Genomic DNA, 23,273 nt, shown 5'->3' on the forward strand with positions numbered 1-23,273 from the left:
ATTTTGTTGTGGTTGATAAAAGGTGGTGCAATTCTGAAATAGCTGGTTATGGTGCCCAACCAGGAAAGAAAGCTATTTCATTCAGTCCAAAAAACATTTTATTAAATTTTCATGATGTGCTAGGTACTGTGGACATTGAATCCGGAAATGAGGGCTCTGTATGGGACTTCAACTGGTTGGCATGAGTTCAGAATTTATTTTTGGTGTTAGGACAGAATTCTGTGAAAGAAATCACATTGTCTTTCTCTCTACCTAAAGGAATAGTTTCTCAAAAGTGTGCTGTAGATGGAATAAAAATAACAAGTTGCTAGAGCTTTTCAGAAGACATCCTTGTATGTGCTGGCTAGAAAACCTAAAGTGATTATCAGTTGCTCAGTTAACATTTTAAAAAGTTTTTTCCCAAGAAAGTAATCTGTGGCCAGTCTAAGTTTTATCCATCAGCAGTCTGATAAATCTACCTCAAAAATAAATCTCAAACCCAGGTACTTTTCTCCATACCTACTGATGTCTCCATTTTGCTGCTAACTCTCTAGTTCAAGCCACCAGTATCTCTTTTTTAAAATCAATCTTTATTGTAGTATGGTTGATCTGTAATGTTTTAGTTTCTGCTGTACAACAAAGTGAATCAGGTATACATACCCATATATCAACTCATTTGTAGATTCTTGTCTCATATAGGTCATTACAGAGTATTGAGTAGAGTTCCCTGTGCTCTACAGTAGATTATTAGTTATCTATCTCTAGCAGTGTGAGTATGTCAATCCCAGTCCCCCAATTTACCCTCCCTGAGCGCCAAAGAATTGATGCTTTTGAACTGTGGTGTTGGAGAAGACTCTTGAGAGTCCCTTGGACTGCAAGGAGATCCAGCCAGTCCATTCTGAAGGAGATCAGCCCTGGGTGTTCATTGGAAGGACTGATGCTAAAGGTGAAACTCCAGTGCTTTGGCCACCTCATGCGAAGAGTTGACTCATTGGAAAAGACTCTAATGCTGGAAGGGATTGGGTGCAGGAGGAGAAGGGGACGACAGAGGATGAGATGGCTGGATGGCATCACTGACTCGATGGACGTGAGTTTGAGTGAACTCCAGGAGATGGTGATGGACAGGACTGCGATTCATGGGGTCGCAGAGAGTTGGACACAACTGAGCAACTGAACTGAACCGGTGACCATAAATTTGTTTTCTATACCTGTGACTATTTCTGTTTTATAAGTTCATTTGTACCATTTTTTAAAAAAATTCACATATAAACAACGTCATATGATTTTTGTCTTTCTTTGACTTACTTCACTCAGTATGACAATTTCTGGGACCATCCATGTCACTGCAAATGGCATTATTTCATTCTTTATTTGTGGCTGAGTAGTAGTCCATTGTATATATGTACCACATCTTTATCCATTCCTCTATGGATGGACATTTAGGTTGCTTCCATGTCCTGGCTGTCGTAACTAGGGCTACAGTGGACACTGGGGTGCGTGTATCTTTTTTGAGTTATGGGTTTTATCCAGATACATGCCCAGGAGTGGGATTGCTGGATCATATGGTAGGTCTGTTTTTAGTTTTTTAAGGAATCTCCATATTGTTCTCCATAGTGACTGCACAAACATATATTCTCACCAACAGTGTAGGATGGTTCCTTTTTCTCTACACCCTCTCCAGCATTTATTATTTGTAGATTTTTGATGATGATGGCCATTCTGACCAGTGTGAGATGATATCTTATTATAGTTTTCATTTTCATTTCTCTGATTTTGAATATCTTTTCATGTGCCTCTTGGCCTATGAGAAATGTCTATTTAGATCTTCCACCCATTTTTAAATTTTTTTTTTATGTTGAGCTGCATGAGCTGTTTGTATGTGACTAGTATCTTTCACCTGGACCTTTGCTTTGTAACTTGTATCCTTGCTTTTCTCTTGCTCACATTTACAAGCTTTTCCCACACAGGCACTGTAGTGATCTTTTTTTTTTTTTTTTTTACTTTTTATTACAGAAATTATCAGAGCTTAAAAAAGAGTATAATTGATGTAAAAATTATCCTCTCTCAGGCATTATCAATAATCCACTCACCAGATGTCATATTATTTTGTCTATAAATTCTTTTTTATAAGATATGGTCTTCTTTAAAAAAAAATAATGTGATAGTTGCACAACTCTGTGAATATACTAAAAACCATTGAATTGTACACTCTAAATGAGTAAATTATATGGTGTGTGAATTCTCTCAATAGAGCTATTAAATAGCCACAATGGCACTATCCTGTTAATAATTTTATAATTTCTCAAAAATCATCAAATAGCTAAAGTCCACATTTCCCCAGATATTCTTGAAAAGGTCTTTTAACACACTTTGACAGAGTTTGAAACATAAGTCAGATCATGTTATTCTTTTAGCTAAAACCTTTCTGTGGCTTTCCATCATATTTAGGCTAAAACCCAGACTCCTTGTACTGGTTCACAAAGATGTGACCTACCAGCAAGCCCTCGCAGGATGTGACTTCTCACTCCCTCTGCCTCTCTCTTGCCCACCTAACTGTTCCTACCGGCAAGCCCTCACAGGATGTGACTTCTCGCTCCCTCTGCCTCTCTCTTGCCCACCTAACTGTTCCTACCAGGAAGCCCTCGCAGGATGTACTTCTTGCAGGATGTACTTCTCGCGCCCTCTGCCTCTCTCTTGCCCACCTAACTGTTCCGAACAACAGGCCCTCGCAGGATGTGACTTCTTGCGCCCTCTGCCTCTCTCTCGCCCACCTAGCTGTTCCTACCTCAGGGCCTTTGCATCAGTTGTTGCTTCTGCTTGCAGGGCCTCTCCCCTGGTTTCTCATGAGGCTGGACCCCTTTAGTTTAAACATCCTCCCTCAGAAGGACTTTCCTCATCACTCTTCTAGTCTCCAATCTGAAGTGGCATCTCAGTCATTCTTTTTCAGAACATTCACTTAAAAATGTTGGCATAGCGTGGGTGGTGGTTTAGTTGCTGAGTTGTCTGACTCTTTGCAACCCAATGAACTGCAGCATGCCAGGCTCCTCTAACCTTCACTATCTTCTGGAGTTTGCTCAAACTCATGTTCATTGAGTCAGTGATGCCATCCAACCATCTCACCCTCTGTGGCCTCCTCCTCCTCCTGCCCTCAGTCTTTCCCAGTATCAGTCTTTCCAATGAGTTGGCTCTTTGCATCAGGTGGCCAAAGTATTGGAGCTTCAGCATCAGTCCTTCCAATGAATAGTGAGGATTGATTTCCTTTAGGATTAATTGGTTTGATCTCCTTGCTGTCCAGGGGACTCTCAAGAGTCTTCTCCAGCACCAGAGTTCAAAAGCATCAGCTCTTCAGCCCTTAGCCGCCTTTATGGTCCAGCTCTCACAGCCATACTTGACACCTGGAAAAACCATAGCTTTGAGTTTACAGACCTTTGTCAGCAAAATGATGTCTCTGCTTTTTAGTATGTTGTCTGGGTTTGTCATAGCTTGGGTTATTATTTGCTGTATCCCATTTTATTGTCTGTCTTTCCCTTTTTCTATATCACTCCCCCCCCCCAATTTTTTTTCTGTCTTGTTCACTACTGAATCCCAAGTGCCTGAAATATTGTCATATAATAGACTCATTAGACAATTTTACTGGAGAAGGCGATGGCACCCCAGTTCAGTACTCTTGCCTGGAAAATCCCACGGATGGAGGAGCCTGGTGGGCTGTAGTCCATGGGGTCGGGAAGAGTCAGACACGACTGAGCGACTTCCCTTTCACTTTTCACTTTCATGCATTGGAGAAGGAAATGGCAACCCACTCCAGTGTTCTTGCCTGGAGAATCCCAGGGACGGGGGAGCCTGGTGGGCTGCCGTCTATGGGGTCACAAAGAGTCGGACACGACTGAAATGACTTAGCAGCAGCAGACAATTTTACAAAAAATTGTCCTACACATACCAGGTGATTGGTATTTAGAAAAAGTTTATTTGATAGAATGTGTCACTTCCTGTGTAGATAGAGTTCCAGTCTGATAGGTTATTTCTTCAAAGACCTGGGTTTTTTTTTTTTTTTTGTAAATATCTTTTGTTTCTCTGGGCTTCCCTTGTGGCTCAGATGGTAAAGGATTTGCCTGCAATGCAGGAGACCCAGGTTCAGTCCCTGGTTGGGGACGATCCTCTGGAGACAGGAATAGCTACCCACTACAGTATTCTTGCCTGGAGAATTCCGTGGACAGAGCAGCCAGGTGAGTTACAGTCCGTGGGGTCGCAAAGAGTCGGACTCCACTGAGCGACTAACACTTTCACTTTTGTTTCTCTAGGAATTGGAAACTCTTGAGGGTACGAGATGATTGTTTTTCATCCTTCACATAGTACTCTGCTCACTTCAGAACTCATTAATTTACACACAAGTTCTGTTTTTGTCACTTGGTAAAACACAGAGTGCTTGTGTGTGTGAGCTTGAGAAAGTTCCCATGGCACCTTGCTGGTTTCATTCTCTGTGACCCCTTTTTCCTTTTGTCCTCAGTTATGGACCGTCACAGACCGTCTGTGAGTTTTCTCTGCCACCTGTTCTCCAGCGAGATAGCTTAAGAGCAGCTGTGATGAGCTAAATAATGCTCCCCCAGTGATGTGGTTAGTTGAGTATCTGGAGATAGAGAATCCTGAATTCTCCAGGTCGGCCCAGTGTAATCACGAGGGTCCTTCCTTTTGGGGAGGAGGCAGGAGGATCAGAATATTGAGAGAGAAAAAAATGTAAACAGAGGTTGGAATGATGCACTTTGAAGATGGAGGGAGGGACCACAAATCAAGAGATGTAGGCGACCTCTGGAAAAGGCAAAGAAAGAGATGCTCCCCAAGAGTCTCCAGAGGATGGCAGCCCCACCAGCGCCCTGGTTATTGGACCAGTGAAACTGAGTGTGGATTCATGACCTCCCCAGCTGCATGGGAATCATTTGTATTGTTTTAACCCACAACATGCGTGCTAAGTCACTTCGGTCTTGTCTGACTCTGTGCGACCCTATGGACTGTAGCCCGCCAGGCTCCTCTGTCCATGGGATTCTCCAGGCAAGAATATTGGAGTGGGTTGCTGTGCCCTCCTCCAGGGGATCTTCCCACCCAGGGATCGAACCCATGTCTCTTACGTCTCCTGCATTGCAGGGGTAATTAATTACAACAGCAATAGGAAACTGACGGATTGACTTTTGGCAAGAAAGCCTGAACGATCACAGAACTTATCCAGAGTGTTCAGAATTTAGTTTGATTTGCTGGCTTAATAGTTACTGAAAAAGAGGCTGTAAAGAATTGAGATGGCAACTTCAGGTAGGTGATTTGGGTCGTAGTTGATGGAATAGGAAAGATTATTACGTGCTGTCATAGCAGCATCAGTTTTCTAGTAGAATTAAGCTCTTGATGGCTTGCTTTCTTGTATTTTACACAGATCAGAAGCCTCTTGATCTTGCCCAGGGTGCTGAAATGAAACATGTTCTTGTTGGTAATAAGGTATGTGGTAATGGATTGCATTTGTATATGTAGAAAAAAAATTGGGGTTCTTGAAACACATAGATGCGCTTTTAACAAAAACGTGTTTTTTTAAATAGATCGTACACAAAGCTTTGAAGCGATATGAGGGTCCTCTCTGGAAGGTAGGTTGGAATGCGTTTTTAATTATAATACCTGGAAAAAAGATTTCTTAGGTGATCCCTTGTTAAAATTTGTTGGCGTTATTTTCTGAAGTATGTGATTTAGTAATTATTTGATCTTATGATGTAAACCATTATTATACTGCTGGACTTCATTAGGCATCTGGTGATCGTAGCAATTTACCGTCTCTTGTGTTGGTCTGACACTGTTAGGTGGCCAGGTTTGTACAGAGCAGAGTGGAGGGATGTTTTTTCTTAAGCATAGGATTACACTATCATTTTTGTTATGAACATTGATCTGTAGAAGACTCAGGAGGAATTTAATATTTAAATTGTCAGAGAACACACATGTAAAATCTTTCCGGTTATAAACACTTCTTTGCATTTTAGAGTTCAGTTATTTTCTAGAATTAACTATTTTGGAGCACGTCATTTCTTCTGCATTTGAAAACGCTCCTTCTATATATTTATGTACATGTCTGTCTGTAGTGTATAAAATTTAGGATAATTTTCCTTTTTTAGAAGCTCTTTCAGAACTTTGAGGAAATTGTCTTTGAAGCCCACAACTGACACATTTCCCTATAAATATCCTAGCATAGTATTGTCAGAACTATAAACCGTGTTCATTGTTGATCTTACCAATAAGGCATTGCTTCTGTTCCTGTCACTCGGTAGGGTATGTTTTCATTTGTGCACTCAGTTTCTAGGTAACGTTTGATCATTTTTGAGTGTGCAGTGGTACTGTCAAGATGAAAGGCTCAGATAGAACTATCATAACTTAATTACTTTTTATCAGTCAAGCATTTGAATCTAGATGTATCAGCTTGGAAAAATCTTTGTTGTTTTTCCCTTAGAGTTCCAGGTTTTTTGGCTGGAGGTTATTCTGGGTAGTGTTAGAACATGGAGTCCTCTCATGGTATAGGAAACAGTGAGTATTATGATCTTTAATACTTCTTGAGTTTCAGCATCTACATTTTGAATGATTAAAACTTTTCACTGATCTCTTTTCCTTTTGCCTTGATAATTTATATTTATTTTGAAGGCCCGATGCAGTCCATAATACTTATCGCCAGGGATGCAAGCACCTAACTCAAGCAGTCTGCACGGTAGGATGACACACGCATCTTTTGCTTAAACTGTGAACTCAGTCCTGCGAGTGATTGCGCTCAGTCATTGGAATAAGCCGCTTTGTAAAATCTTGGGGTAGAAAGCATGTGTGCAGTTTGGCCCTCCCTATTTGTGACTTAATTCCAGAAAGTTCCAAAAAGCAAAACTTGAATTTGCCATGCACCAGCAACTATTTACATAGCGTTTGCATTGTAATAGGTATTATAAATACTCTGGAGATGATTTAAAGCAAGCCAGAGTTGTGTGCAGATACTATGCCATTTTATATAAGGGCCTTGCGCTTCCGTAGATTTTGGTATTCTACTCGTATGTCTGTCGCCCACAGATACCGAGGGATGACTGCATATGTTTTTACTTGAGAACAAGTAAAGTTGTGGAATTCCATTTAAAAACTATAATCAACTTTTAAAAAAAGTCTGTGTATTGTGGGATAAGAGAAGCATGATCCAAAAACATTTATACAGAATGTTTACCATTTTGTATGTGTATGTATATATATGTGTATGTGTATATATTAACACATGTGTATGCACGTAGATATCTATATATGTGCATGTACGTGTGTGTGTCTTTGAACATGGGTACATCTGGATAATGAAAATTTTTCTGGTGGTAAAATTTAAAGCCTGTATCAAAATCAGGATGTTTAGGTTCTCCATAATCCCATCTGGCTGTTTTACTTTTACCAGCCAGGAGAAAAGAGTTTTTCCTCCATGGAGATTAGTCTAAGACTGGAGCCTGGACACACTTGTTAGCTTGCTGCTTCAGTTTCTCTAGGGTTGTCAGCATGCCACAGCGGTGCACCCTTTTTTTAAAGCATAGGACTCAGAACTTCCCAGGTGGTCCAGAGGTCCAGAGGCTAAGACTCCGCAGTTCCAGTACTCCACTGCGCAGGGTGTGGGTTCGATCCCTGGTCGGGTAACTAAGATCCCACATACTGCACAGCCAAAAGTTAACTGATAGCACCGTTTAAAAACAAAAATAAAGAAAAACAACAAAACCCCCAGCACCCACCTTTCTGTGTGAACACTCCTGGGGGAGCAGCAGCACCACCCTGGAGAAGTCACAGGCCTGGTCACCTGCACCTGCAGTCCGGCCTCCTTACACACCTGGCCCCTTAGTGTCCTCACACCTCTTTCTCCCTTGCATCGGACCAGAGGGCCAGGGAGGTGCTGTCTACACTCAGCCATCTAAACTTCTCTTTTGTTGGTGCCTCCCAGCCATTCTCATCTGTTCCAGCTTTTGATTCATTTATTGAACTCAGGTTTTTCCTCAGTTGGGTTCTTTCTCTTTCTTTTTTTGGTCATTGTTCTTTCTCATTCTTGTCTACCTTAAAAAATGACAGAAGTTGTTCCCCTGATCCTTTTAAAATTTCCTGATCTTTAATTTCTTTAGAATTGCTTAGATCCTGCTATGTTACACTTCACCTTGTGTATAGTTTTTGCTTCTTCTATAAACATCTGCTTAAAGCCTGCATTTATGAACCCATATGGATCCATTGAAGGTAATGGGCATTAGGTGAGTGACCACTATGAGGCAGGCTCTGTTTACATTCTAGACTCTAAAGGTAGATGCTTAGGTCATTGATTTGAGACCTTTTTTCTTTGCTAATATAGATATTTACATCTATAAATTTCTTTTTTAAAAAATTATAGTAAAATACACATAATGTAAAGCTTACCTTCTTATTTCAGTAGTGTTAACTCTGGGCTTCCCTGGTAGCTCAGCTGATAAAGAATCTGTCTGCAATGTGGGAGACCTGGGTTCAATCCCTGGATTGGGAAGATTCCCTGGAGGAGGGCATGACAACCCACTCCAGTAGCAACCCACTGCCTGGAGAATCCCCATGGACAGAGGCGCCTGGTGAGCTACAGTCCATGGGGTTGCAAAGAGTGGGACACGACTGAGCGACTCAGCAGCAGCAGTGTTAACTGTATTCACTTTGTTGTCCAGCACATCTCTAGAACTTTCTCATCTTGCAGAACTGAAACTTGATACACATGCAAGAGCACCTCTCTGTTTCCCATACCCCCACCCCCGGCAACCACCATTCTACTTTCTGTTTCTGTGCTTTGCCTACTTCAGATATCTCACCTGAGTGGAATTATACAGTAATTGACAGGTTTATTTCACTTAGCATAATGTCCTTAAGGGTCATCCATGTTATAGCATGTGACAGGATTTCTTTTCTTAAGGCTGAATAATATTCCACTGTTACATATAGACCACATTATCTTTATCTGTTCCTCTACTAATGGATGTTTGAATTGTTTCCACCTTTTGGCCGTTGTGAATACTGCCGCTATAAACATAAGTGTGAAAATGTCTCATCAGATGCTTTCATTTCTTTTCGATGTAAACCTCGGTGTGGAATTGGTGGGTCATGTGGTGATTCTATTTTTCATTTTTTAAGGAACTTCCGTACTGTTTTCCATAGCACCTGCGCCATTTTACATTCGTATCAACACTGCTCCACTTTCCCCACATCCTCACTGCAACACTTATTTCAGAGGGTTTTGTTTCTTTGCCATTCGAGTAGGTATGAAATGGCATCTAACTATAGTTTGATTTCATTGCCTTGATTGTTAGTGACATTGACCATCTTTCCATGTACTTATTGACCACTTGTATATTGTCTTTGGAGAAATGCCTGTTTAATTCTCTTGCCCATTTTTTAATCAGGATTTTTTTTTTTTTCCTTGTTGGTGTTGAGTTATAGGAGTTCTTTGTCTATTCCAGATATTTTCTCCTTATCAGGAACATTTTTTTTAATACTTATTTTTTTATTTAAATATTTGCAGTATTTTCTCCAATTTCATAGGTTGTCTTTTCACTCTGCTAATAATGTTCTTTGCATAGACGTTTTCATTTTTTGTGTAGTCTAATTTATGTTTTTTTTCTTTTGTCACTTGGACTGTTGGTATCACATCCAGGAAGCCACTTCTAAGTCCAGGGCCATGAAACTTTCTTCCCATGTTTTCTTACAAGGATTTTACAGTTTTAGCTCTGACATTGAGGCATCTGTTTCTCCCGAGGCATTTCTCCTTGGCTTGTAGGTGGCGGCCTTCTTGCTGTGTCCTCACATGGCTTTGGCTTTTCCCTGTGTGCAGGCATCCCTGCTTCCTCTTTCTCTCCTTGTAAGGACATCAGTCATACTGGACTAGGATCCCACCCTTATGATCTCATTTCACCTTAATTACCCCTTTTAAAACCTTATGAAAAGCCCTATCTCCAAATGTAGTTTCACTGGGGATTAGGACTTCAACATATAAAGCCCTTAATCTGGTTGAGTAAGTCCTTTTTCCTTTCCTAGTTAACTGAGAGTCCTCATTCTGAAAATCTGTTGAACTTTTATTAAAAGCTTTTCCCATATTATCAAAATGCCCATATAGTTGTGCTCATTTTGTTAATATGATTATATTGATAGACTTTAGGGTGTTAAAATCAATCTTACACTTCTGGGACAAATCTCAGGAGGTTGTGATATATTACCATTTTAATATATTGTTCATAAATACTTTGTTAAGAATTTTTGCTTTTTTGTTCACGATGGATACTGGTTTATATTTCTCCTGTGGTGTTTGTATTTCTCCAGTGGTATTATCTGGTCTCACATAATGAACTGGAAAATGTTCCTTTTCAGTTTTCTAGAAGAGTTTGTATAGGATTAGGTTACTGCTTCCTTAAATACTCGCTAGAATTTGCCTGTGCAGTCACAAGGGCCAGGGGGTGGGGGTGTGTGTATGTGTAGTGGGGAGAGGATTGTCATTACAAATTTGACTTGTTCAGTTGCTATAGGGTATTCATATTTTCTATTTCTTCTTGGCTTGGTGTTTGTTATTTTTGTCTTTCAAGGAATTTGTCCCTTTCTTTTCCTTTGGCTATGAAACTTAGAGTAATAATATTTCCTTGTGTTTTTAATGTCTGTGTGATAGGTAATGTTGTACACTCTTTTGCTTTTTATATTGGTAATTTATGTCTTCTCTTTTTTTCAAAGATCAATCTGCCTAGCACTTTGTCACTTTTATTTTCGAAGTGATTGATTTCATTGAAATTTTTCTTATGATTTCATTCTCTTGATTTCATCGAAATTTTTCTCAGGCTTTTGCTATTTCATTGATTTTTGTTCATTTTAAAGAATTTCTCCATGTTTTGGGCTTAATTTGCTCTATTTTATAGTTTCTTAAGGTTGTAGGTTAGATTATTCAAATTACTATACAATTCAAAATATATTCTAATTCCTGTTGTGATTTCTTCTTTGAACCAATGGATGTTTAGGAGTGTGTTGTTAAATTTCCAAATAATTGGAGTTTTCATGATTGTGTTTTTGATTTATAATTTCATTTTGGTCATTGCACATTTTCTATATGATTTCCGTCTTGTCAAATTTATTGAGACTTGCTTGATGACTCTACATATGGATTATTGTGGAGAATGCACTAGAGAATAACATGTATTTTGCTCATGTTGGCATGTCCTATAAACATTCAGGCATGATGGTTGATAGTGCTGTTTAGATCTTTTGTGTCTTGCTGACTTTTTTTTTTCATTGTGTCAGTTGCTGAGAGAATGGTGTTTAAACTCCAGATATATTTGCAGCATTATTTATTTCTGTTATTGTTCACATGCATATTTGTGATTATTTTCTTCTTGATTAATTGACCCTTTTATCTATTCTGGTGGCCATCTTTATCTCCTATAATAATGTGTTTTGTTTTGAAATCTATTCTGTTTGATATTAATATAACCTTTCAGCCCTTCTTATGGTTATTGTTTACATAGTATCTCTTTTTGTATCTACTTTCCACCTACTATATCTTTATATTTATTTTCTGTCTCTTGTAGATAGTATATGTTTGGGTCCCTGTTAACCATTCTGACATTTTTGCCTTTTAATAGAATTTCTTTTGAGATTGTGGTCCACTTTTTTGGATTGTATCACTAAAGTTAAGTTCTAGAGATCCTGGATCCTATTATTTTTCTCCATTGAAGGTAATTTCCATTGTTTCAGATCATTTTCGTGGCTAGGTTTGATTGTAAACTGTTTCTCATACAGTGGCTCTGGTCTGCATTCAGCTAGGCGGTATCTCAGCGACTGCTTGGTATCTATTTTCTGTGCATCAGTAAGAGATGTGAACAGAGTTGGGGAATCCCATCTCTGTTTCCTTTGGAGGACTCCCCTACTGTCTCTGGTATTCATGGCTGCCTAGCTTTGCTTTCTTAATTTCCAAAGACAGACTGTTATCCAAGTATGTACTTGCTGCTGTTGTGTCTCCCCCCAGGACTGTGCTACCTCAGTGAACAGTCTTGAGGATTGGAAGTGTTAGTTGCTCAGTTGTGTCTGACTCTTTGCTACCCTATGGACTGTAGCCCACCAGACTCCTCTGTCCATGGGACTCTCCAGGCCAGAATACTGGAGTGGGTTGCCATTCCCTTCTCCAGAATATCTTCTCAACCCAGGGATCGAACCTGAGTCTCCTGCATTGCAGGCGGATTCTTTACCGTCTGAGCCACTTGGGAAGCTGAACTTGGTTGCAAGGTGACGTGCTCTCCCATCGAGTTGGCCAGCCCTTGTTCAGACTTCAGCTCTTCTTTTCTACTCCTCACGCTTTTACACTCAGTTCATTCTCTATACTCACATCAAACAAAAGGTTCAGGAGAGTGGCATGAATAAGAAACTGGAGCTCTGATATCTGAAGGACTTTATAGCCCAAGTGCATGTTATGCTAAATATTTAATAGGATGAGGGAAAAACTATATACCTAGTGTATATTATTAGTATTTACTTTGAGTAATGAAGCATATGAAAGCCAGACTTGATGTAGATAAGCTACAATGCATTTGATACTCCCAACGTTATCACTTTTTTCTATTTTAAGTGTTTACTTGGGTATTATTGTCATGTTAATAGTGTTGGTTTTATGTGTAGATCATTTAAGGGTTCTGTTTTATGGGCATGAATGGTATTGTCTTACTGACTTCTTTTTATCCAAGGTAAAATCCACTGATAGCTGCCTCTTCTTTATTAAATGCTTCGATGACACTGTTCATAGCTTCAGGGTTCCCAAGAACAGCCTTCAGCAGACAAGAGAGGTAATTTTATGGATTTGTCTTTCATAAAACAACATTTAAGGACATAAAGAATATCAAATAGGCTCAATATTAACATCTTGTTGATTATGCCTTTTTAATGGGAGTGATGATATAAAACTTTTGAAATTTGGCTTATGAATTAATTCCTTATCAACATGTACCTGCAGGTATTTTCTCTTCTTTTAAGATTTTGCTTCTGTGAAAGTTAAGGGCCCCTAGTGGTTTTAGGAAAAAGCCTAAATGATTATTCATTCTGCCCCTGAATTTATAGGTGAGGTAAGATTGAAGTGCCCTCTTAACGGTCCTGCAGCTGGCCAGCGACAGAGCCTGGCTCCAGCCCAGGTGTTCTGCTTTATTACACTGTAGACTCAGCTTCTCTTTGTGGTAATTTGAATGATAGCAGCAAGCAAGAAAATTGGGATTGATGTGACAAAAATTCATTGTGTAGTTATTTAATGGAGACTGCATATTCCTTTCGATCAAGGCAGTATTGTAAACTTACCTTGTTTTTTTATAAATCATGTAAGGGGTTAAAAGCATTTGTTTTCCAGGGGCTTCTCTTAGTAGTGGGCTTCCCTGATAGCTCAGGTGGTAAAGAATCTGCCTGCAGTGCAGGAGACTCTGGTTCGATTCCTAGGCTGAGAAGATCCGCTGGAAAAGGGATAGGCTGCCCACTCCAGTATTGTTGGGCTTCCCTTGTGGCTCAGCTGGTAAAGAATCTGCCTGCGATGTGGGAGGCCTGGGTTCAGTCCTTGGGTTGGGACTATCTCCTGGAGAAAGGAACAGCTACCCACTCCAGTATTCTGGCCTGTATTCCAGAATTCCATGGACTGTATAGTCCATGAGGTTGCAAAGAGTCAGACATGACTGAGCAACTTTCACTTTTCCCTAAGTAGTATAGTGTATAAGAATCTGCCTACCAATGCAGGGGACACGGGTTTGATCCCTGGTCTAGGAAGATCCTGGAGAAGGCAATAGCACCCCACTCCAGTACTCTCGCCTGGAGAATCCCATGGACAGAGGAGCCTGGTGGGCTGCAGTCCATGGGGTCGCTAAGACTCGGACACAACTGAGGCCTTCACTTTCACTTTTCACTTTCATGCATTGGAGAAAAAATGGCAACCCACTCCAGTGTTCTTGCCTGGAGAATCCCAGGGACGTCGGGGCCTGGTGGGCTGCTGTCTATGGGGTCGCACAGAGTCAGACATGACTGAAGTGACTTAGCAGCAGTAGCAGCAGCAGCTAGGAAGATCCTATGTAACACCTACTGAGCCTGTGCTCTAGAGCCCAGGAGCCTTAGCTACTGAGCCCATGTGCCCTAGAGCCTGTGCTCTGCAACAAGAGAAGCCACCACAATAAGAAGCCCTCACACAACTGGAGAGTACCCCTGCTCTCAGCTGCTAGAGAAAAAGCCTGTGCAGCCAAAAATAGATATTTAAAATAAAAATTTTTCTAAAAATGTGTTTCCAGAATGATTAACTTTTGCCTTGCAGAGAACATTGAACAATCCAAACCATGTCTGTCCTAACGTTTCATAAAAGGGTAAGACTTCATCCTGAGAAATGCTGTGAGAAATGAGGTAGAAGGTAGGTATTTTTAGGGCAAACATTCCATATTTTTGTAAATCACTGATTTTTTAAAAACAGTAAAGCCGTGAAATTAAAAGACGCTTACTCCTTGGAAGAGAAGTTATGACCAACCTAGGTAGCATATTGAAAAGCAGAGACATTACTTTGCCAACAAAGGTCCATCTAGTCAAGGCTATGGTTTTTCCAGTGGTCATGTATGGATGTGGGAGTTGGACCGTGAAGAAAGCTGAGTGCTGAAGAATTGATGCTTTTGAACTGTGGTGTTGGAGAAGACTCTGGAGAGTCCCTTGGACTGCGAGGAGATCCAACCAGTCCATTCTAAAGGAGATCAGCCCTGGGATTTCTTTGGAAGGAATGATGCTAAAGCTGAAACTCCAGTACTTTGGCCACCTCATGCAAAGAGTTGACTCATTGAAAAAGACTGATGCTGGGAGGGATTGGGGACAGGAGGAAAAGGGGACGACAGAGGATGAGATGGCTGGATGGCATCACTGACTCGATGGACGTGAGTCTGAGTGAACTCCGGGAGATGGTGATGGACAGGGAGGCCTGGGGTGCTGCACTTCATGGGGTCGCAAAGAGTCAGACACGACTGAATGACTGAACTGAACTGATTCCTTAAAAAACTGGAAATAGAACTGCCTTATGATCCAGCAATCCCACTGCTGGGCATACACACTGAGGAAACCAGAATTGAAAGAGACACGTGTACCCCAATGTTCATCGCAGCGCTGTTTATAATAGCCAGGACATGGAAGCAACCTAGATCTCCATCAGCAGATGAATGGATAAGAAAGCTATGGTATATGTACACAATGGAGTATTACTCAGCCATTAAAAAGAATACATTTAAATCAGTTCTAATGAGGTGGATGAAACTGGAGCCTATTATACAGAGTGAAGTAAGCCAGAAAGAAAAACACCAATACAGTATACTAACACATATATATGGAATTTAGAAAGATGGTAACAATAACCCTGTATATGAGACAGCAAAAGAGACACTGATGTATAAAGCAGTCTTTTGGACTCTATGGGAGAGGGAGAGGGTGGGATGATTTGGGAGAATGGCATTGAAATATGTATAATATCATGTATGAAACAAGTTGCCAGTCCAGGTTCGATGCACAATACTGGATGCTTGAGGCTGGTGCACTGGGATGACCCAGAGGGATGGTATGGGGAGGGAGGAGGGTTCAGGATGGGGAACACATGTATGCCTGTGGCGGACTCATTTCAATATATGGCAGAACCAATACAATATTGTAAAGTTTAAAAATAAAATCAAAGTACCTTAAAAAAAAAATAAAAGATACTTAACAGCAACAACAAAAAACATCAGGGCAATTTTTGGCTCTCTTAAAATGATCTGAATTTCTTGTGCTTAAGGCAGCTTAGTAAATTGTTGCTAGACGTATTATTATGCAATAACTTACTCAACAGGGTTGAGAACCTATAATTCTTAAGTGAAAAATTCTCCACCCATTGTTTTGTTTTTGTAATGTGTTTCAGTATTAATATGAATGAATATGCAAACTTACAGATGATGTTTTTTAAAGGATTGGGAAAATTTTTTATCTAGACATGTTATAAACGAGAGACGTGCATCATTACTTCGTTGTTGGGTATTCTGCTTTGTTTTTTTGAAGCCATAACATTTTTTTTCCTCCATGTAAATTTTATGCTTTTCAGGTTGTTGTCATAATACGTGTTTCGAGTTAAAAGTGTATTTCACCTGTTTAAATCCTTGGATTATCTCAGGACTGGCTGGAAGCAATAGAAGAGCATTCTGCTTACAGCACACACTACTGTTCCCAAGACCAAGTGACTGATGATGAAGAAGACGATGCAGTTTCTGCTGTAGACTTGAAGGAATCCTTAGAGGTAAGTAGAAAATGTAACTTGACCTGTACAGCTAACTCTATCACTCAGGTTTTACTAAGAATATTTTTCTTAATATGAGGTTTTGAATTTAGATTTCTGTCCAGAATGCAAATAGTATTACTCTTTTAGTAATATTCTTCTGCTACTTATACTGTCTCTCTTATGGTAATAATGATCAAATATCTCTGTAAATAGGCTGTAATGATAGGCATGTGCCTACGTATATATTTTTTGGTTAACATGTTTATGCTGTGATCAGATGGTCATTCTCTTTGAAAACTGCTGCCAGGAGGCGAGACATGCATTGCTTGCCTTACTGCCCTTTATGACTTCACTATATATTTCAGAGTTTAAATAATGCAACCATAGTGATACCTTCCCTGGTCTGTAGTTTCATTTAAAAGCATGTGTAATCTCTAACTTCCTTGATTAGAGGTAAGGTTAAAGCATCAGTGATGAATGGAGAGGCCCTCATCTGAAGTGACATCAATGCCTCATCCACAGAGACACACCAACATAAGTAACTGAGATCGGTATCTTTTTTCTTGGCATCAGTTTTGTGGCTGTACCTTTTGAATGAATGGGTTTGGAAGAATTAGAACTACAAAAGGATAATGTGTTTTGATTTAAATAATTATATCAGAACATGTGAATTTGCCTACGCAATTTAATCCTTTTTTAAATGAAATGAATTTATTGGAGAATTTGAATGTTTCTATGTCAACAACTTTAGTGAGTTTAAGTTTACTAATATCTAAGGAGTTTTATTGACTTAAGGATCTATCAGCTTAAAATAAGAGATTCAGATATTTTGAATCCCTAATCTTATTATGGAACATGAAAAAATTTGAGCCCTTCCATGTTTGTTGAAGACATTCCCCAGAAGTTAACTGTTGCCTTACCAGCACCCCTTCTCTTTTAAAGTCGAATATGTAAAATGACAACCATAAACATAATTTTCAGATTGGTGAACTTTGCAAAAGTAACATGTAACATCTAAATAACATTAAAACTCTTCAAATAAAGAAGGTTTAAATATTTATAGCCAAAGTCATGTTAGGCAGTAAAAAATAAAACTGTGCTAAAATATTTTAACTTTTAATCAGTGTTCCTTAAGTGAAAAATCCTTCCCTATTTATGTACCTTCAACAAAAGGGTAAATAATAAAACCTGGAAGGGCTTACAAGGCATGACAACTTCTTTCCCAGGATTATGGTAATTTTAAGACCTTTTTAATGGAAGCTACAGGTAAAATATAAGCATACTAAGTTGCATATCATTTAAAAAAAACTTCCTTGAGGAAATGTTTCTTCTTTAGCTTCATTTTCAAATTTTAGAGTTATCAAGCACAACTGTACCTTTTATTCCTTAGTTGAACATTGAATTCTTACATTAACTTTAAATTCATGAGGTTTTTGCCTTGTAGATTTTATAGCACCTGAAGTCGGTGAGAGTTTCAGCCAGTGTTAAGTACTTGAGGTTTTGCAGGTTTACACTTATCTCTTTCTAGCAGAAGTTGAGTGCTTTCCTCTGTCTCAGTTTCTGGAGGTTGGTCAGAAAAGGTAAAATCTGACACGAGCCTGAGTTGTAGCTTGTGGTAGACCGGCTCCAGAACACCCTCAGTCCTTGGACTCTTAGGCTGCAGAGAAATACTGGGACCAATTTGTGAAATAGATCTATTCTAGATGTCTATAGGCTTTCTAAAGGAAATGAGGAACTCTCGGACTGGAATGTTCTGCAACTACCTGAATTAACAAAAATTAACCTCATTCCCTCAACATGGTTTTGAACGAGTAAGTGGACTTAGAAGAAATTGGGGGGGATAGGGGAGTGTCCACACAGAGTGACTGTGTCGTATGATGCTCTTGGTCCCATTGTACCTCTTCAGGGAGGGGCCTTCAGAAACTTAAAACATTTTGTCTGAGCCCTCAGTCTGTCACTGTCTTGAGGTTTGGCCTACAGGGAGAAAAGTGTAAGACAGATCATAAAAATATTGGCCTTACAGTTATTGCCTTCATGGCAACTTGAAAATATTTCAGAAATAAAAACTGGAAGAGAAATTCAAGCAGGTGTTGGTATAGAACTCTACTGTCTAATATGATTGCTGCTAGATACATGTGACTATTTACATTTAAATGAATTAGAGTTAAATGAAAAATCCAGTAACTTTTTTTTTTAGTTTAATTTTTGTAGCTGTGCTGGGTCTTCATTGCTCTAGTTGTGGCAGGCGGGGGCTACTGTCTGGCTGCAGAGGGCCAGCTTTCACTGTGTGACTTCTCTCATGGCGGAGCACAGGCTCCAGGGCACGCAGGCTTCAGTAGTCGCAGTTCCCGGTCTTTAAAGCACAAGCTCAGCAGTTGTGGCACATGGGCTTAGTTGCTCCTTAACATGTGGGGTCTTCTGTGACCTGCAGTCTAACCTGTGTCTCCTGCATTGGCGGGTGGATCCTTTACACTGAGCTACGGGAGAAGTCCTAGTTCCTTATTTTAATTAGCCACGTTTCAAGCGCTCAGCATTTCGGACTCTTTTGTTGACTATGAGGGCTACTCCCTTTCTTCTAAGGGATTCTTGCCCACAGTAGTAGACATAATGGTCATCTGAGTTAAATTCACCCATTCCAATCCATTTTAGTTCCCTGATTCTTAAAATGTTGATGTTCACTCTTGTTATCTTCTGTTTGACCACTTCCAATTTACCTTGATTCATGGACCTAACATTCCAGGTTCCTATGCAGTATTCATTACAGCATCAGACTTGTCTTCCATCACCAGTCACATCCACAGCTGGGTGTTGTTTTTGCTTTGGCTCTGTCTCTTCATTCTTTCTGGAGTTACTTCTCCTCTGTTTTCCAGTAGCATATTGGGCACCTACCAAACTGGGGAGTTCATCTTTGAGTGTCTGTCTTTTGCCTTTTCATACTGTTCATGGGGTTCTCAAGGCAAGAACACTGAAGTGGTTTGCCATTCCCTTCTCCAGTGGACCATGTTTTGTCAGAACTCTCCACCATGACCTGTCCGTCTTGGATGGCCCTATACAGCATGGCTCATACTTTCATTGAGTTAGACAAGGCTGTGGTCCATGTGATCAGTTTGATTAGTTTTCTGTGGTTGTGGTTTTCATTCTGTCTGCCCTCTAATGGAGAAGGATAAGAGGCTTATGGAAACTTCCTGATGGAAGAGACTGACTGAGGGGGAAACTGGATCTTGTTCTGATGGGCGAGGCCATGCTCCATAAATCTTTAATCCAATTTTCTGTTGATGGACAGGGCTATGTTCCCTCCCTGTTGTTTGACCTGAGGCCAAACTGTGGTGGAGGTAATGAAGATAATGGTGACCTCCTTCAAAAGGTCCCAAGCACACACTGCCACACCCAGTGCCCCGAACCCTGCAGCAGGCCACTGCCAATCCACACCTCTGCTGGAGACTCCTGGACACTCACGGGCAAGTCTGGGTCAGTCTCTTGTGGAGTCCCTGTGCCTTTCTCTTGGGTCCTAGTGCGCACAAGGTTTTGTTTCCCCAACAGTCTGTTTCCCCAGTCCTGTGTAAGTTCTGGTGGCTCTGTGGAGGGGGTTAATGGTGACCTCCTCCAAGAGGGCTTATGCCGTACCCAGGTCTGTTGCACCCGGAGCTCCTGCCCCTGCGGCAGACCATTGCTGACCTGTACCTCCACAGGAGACACTAAAACACTCAAAGGCAGATCTGGCTCAGTCTCTATGGACTCTCCTGGTGCGCATAAGGTTTTGTTTGAGCCCTCCGAGCATCTCTGGCAGGTATAGGGTTTTCTAAATGCGATTTTGCTCCTCCTACTGTCTTGCTGGGGCTTCTCCTTTGCCCTTGGACTTGGGTATCTTTTTTTTGCTGGGATCCAACATTCTTCTGTCAGTGGTTGTTCAGCAGTGAGTTGTAATTTTGGAGTTTTCTCAAGAGAAGATGAGCACACGTCCTTCTCTCCACCATCTTGCAAGCTAAATGTGGTACTTGGATGCAATCTCAAAAACGACAGAATGATCTCTTTTCATTTCCAAGGCAAACCATTCAGTGTCACAGTAATCCAAGTTTGTCCTCCAACCAGTAATGCTGAAGAAGCTGAAGTTGAACAGTTCTATGAAGACCTACAAGACCTTTTAGAACAAACACCCAAAAAAGATGTCCTTTTCATTATAGGGGACTGGAATGCAAAAGTAGGAAGTCAAGAAACACCTGGAGTAATAGGCAAATTTGGCCTTGGAGTACAGAATGAAGCAGGGCAAAAGCTAATAGAGTTTTGCTAAGAGAATGCACTGGTCATAGCAAACACTCTCTCCCAACAACACAAGAGAAGACTCTACACATGGACATCACCAGATGGTCAACACTGAAATCAGATTATATTCTTTGCAGCCAAAGATGGAGAAGCTCTATACAGTCAGCAAAAACAAGACCGGGAGCTGACTGTGGCTCAAATCATGAACTCCTTATTGCCACATTCAGACTGAAAGTGAAGAAAGTAGGGAAAACCACTACACCATTCAGGTATGATCTAAATCAAATCCCTTCTGATTATACAGTGGAAGTGAGAAATAGATTCAAGGGATAAGATCTGATAGACAACCTGAAGAACAATGGAAGGAGGTTTGTGACATTGTACAGGAGTCAGGGATCAAGGCCATCCCCAAGAAAAAGATATGCAAAAAGGCAAAATGGTTGTCCTAGGAGGCCTTAAAATAGCTGAGAAAAGAAGAGAGAGAGATGAAAGAGATCAGTCGGTCAGTCGTGTCCGACTCTTTGCAACCCCATGAATTGCAGCACGCCAGGCCTCCCTGTCCATCACCAACTCCCGGAGTTCACTGAGATTCATGTCCATCGAGTCAGTGATGCCATCCAGCCATCTCATCCTCTGTCGTCCCCTTCTCCTCTTGCCCCCAATCCCTCCCAGCATCAGAGTCTCCTCCAATGAGTCAACTCTTTGCATGAGGTGGCCAAAGTACTGGAGTTTCAGCTTTAGCATCATTCCTTCCAAAGAAATCCCAGGGTTGATCTCCTTTAGAATGGACTGGTTGGATCTCCTTGCAGTCCCAGGGACTCTCAAGAGTCTTCTCCAACACCACAGTTCAAAAGCATCAATTCTTTGGCGCTCAGCCTTCTTCACAGTCCAACTCTCACATCCATACATGAACACAGGAAAAACCATAGCCTTGACTAGATGAAACTTTGTTGGCAAAGTAATGTCTCTGCTGTTGAATATGCTGTCTAGGTTGGTCATAACTTTCCTTCCAAGGAGCAAGTGTCTTTTAATTTCATGGCTGCAGTCACCATCTGCAGTGATTTTGGAGCCCAGAAAAATAAAGTCTGACACTGTTTCCACTGTTTCCCCATCTATTTCCCATGAAGTGGTGGGACCAGATGCCATGATCTTCGTTTTCTAAATGTTGAGCTTTAAGCCAACTTTTTCACTCTCCACTTTAACCTTCATCAAGAGGCTTTTTAGTTCCTCTTCACTTTCTGCCATAAGAGTGATGTCATCTGCATATCTGAGGTTATTGATATTTCTCCCGGCAATCTTGATTCCAGCTTGTGTTTCTTCCAGTCCAGCATTTCTCATGATGTACTCTGCATATAAGTTAAATAGGGTGACAATATACAGCCTTGACATACTCCTTTTCCTATTTGGAACCAGTCTGTTGTTCCATGTCCAATTCTAACTGTTGCTTCCTGACCTGCATACAAATTTCTCAAGAGGCAGATCAGGTGGTCTGGTATTCCCATCTCTTTCAGAATTTTCCACAGTTTCTTGTGATCCACACAGTCAAAGGCTTTGGCATAGTCAATAAAGCAGAAATAGATGTTTTTCTGGAACTCTCTTGCTTTTTCCATGATCCAGCAGATGTTGGCAATTTAATCTCTGGTTCCTCTGCCTTTTCTAAAACCAGCTTCAACATCTGGAAGTTCATGGTTCACATATTGCTGAAGCCTGGCTTGGAGAATTTTGAGCATTACTTTATTAGCATGTGAGATGAGTGCAATTGTGCGGTAGTTTGAGCATTTTTTGGCATTGCCTTTCTTTGGGATTGGAACGAAAACTGACCTTTTCCAGTCCTGTGGCCACTGCTGAGTTTTCCAAATTTGCTGGCATATTGAGTGCAGCACTTTCACAGCATCATCTTTTGGGATTTGGAATAGCTCAACTGGAATTCCATCACCTCCACTAGCTTTGTTCGTAGTGGTGCTTTCTAAGGCCCACTTGACTTCACATTCCAGGATGTCTGGCTTTAGGTCAGTGATCACACCATCGTTACTATCTGGAAAAGAAGAGAAAAGAAGAGAAGTGAAAGGCAAAGGAGAAAAGGAAAGATATACTCATTTGAATGCAGAGTTCCAAAGAATTGCAGGGAGAGATAAGAAAGCCTTCCTCATTGATCAATGCAAAGAAATAGAGGAAAACAATAGAATGGGAAAGACTAGAGATTTCTTCAAGAAAATTAGAGATACCAAGGGAACATTTCATGTAGCGATGGGCTCGATAAAGGACAGAAATTGTATGGACCTACCAGAAGCAGAAGATATTAAGAAGAGGTGGCAAGAATACACAGAAGAACTATACAAAATAGATGTACATGACCCAGATAAACTTCTTCATGACCCAGATAACCACAATGGTGTGAACACTCACCTAGAGCCAGATATCCTGGAATACAAAGTTAAGTGGGCCTTAGGAAACATCACTATGAACAAAGCTAGTGGAGGTGATGGAATTTCAGCTGAATTATTTCAAATCTTAAAAGATGATGCTGTGAAAGTGCTACACTCAATATGCCAGCAAATTTGGAAAACTCAGCAGTGGCCACAGGTCTGGAAAAGCTCAGTTTTCATTCCAATCCCTAAGAAAGGCAATGCCAAATAATGCTCAAACTACCGCACAATTGCACTCATCTCACACACTAGAAAAGTAATGCTCAAAATTCTCTAGACCAGGCTTCAACAGTATGTGAACCATGAACTTCCAG

At 40.6% G+C, this 23,273-nt stretch overlaps 1 protein-coding gene across 13 annotated transcripts in view; it reads left to right on the forward strand.

Moving 5' to 3' along the window:
• The window catches only part of OSBPL1A (oxysterol binding protein like 1A), a 235,807-nt gene that overhangs the window by 61,692 nt on the left and 150,842 nt on the right, over positions 1–23,273 (forward strand). For 10 of the 13 annotated variants that reach the window (XM_086372945.1, XM_086372944.1, XM_086372948.1 and 7 more), the window contains 6 exons: positions 5,396–5,457; positions 5,556–5,600; positions 6,452–6,525; positions 6,640–6,703; positions 12,720–12,818; positions 16,169–16,291. In XM_086372945.1, the coding sequence (XP_086229071.1) occupies positions 5,396–5,457; positions 5,556–5,600; positions 6,452–6,525; positions 6,640–6,703; positions 12,720–12,818; positions 16,169–16,291 (467 nt within the window). Of the gene's footprint in view, positions 1–5,395; positions 5,458–5,555; positions 5,601–6,451; positions 6,526–6,639; positions 6,704–12,719; positions 12,819–14,311; positions 14,405–16,168; positions 16,292–23,273 lie in introns of those variants that run through there. The other 3 variants (XM_086372951.1, XM_086372950.1, XM_086372953.1) reach the window with 2 other exon arrangements.

This window comes from Bos grunniens, chromosome 24 (assembly GCF_055505025.1).
Source record: "Bos grunniens cultivar Pamir isolate PY7600 chromosome 24, Bosgru_T2T1.0, whole genome shotgun sequence".
Taxonomy (NCBI): Eukaryota; Metazoa; Chordata; class Mammalia; order Artiodactyla; family Bovidae; genus Bos; species Bos grunniens.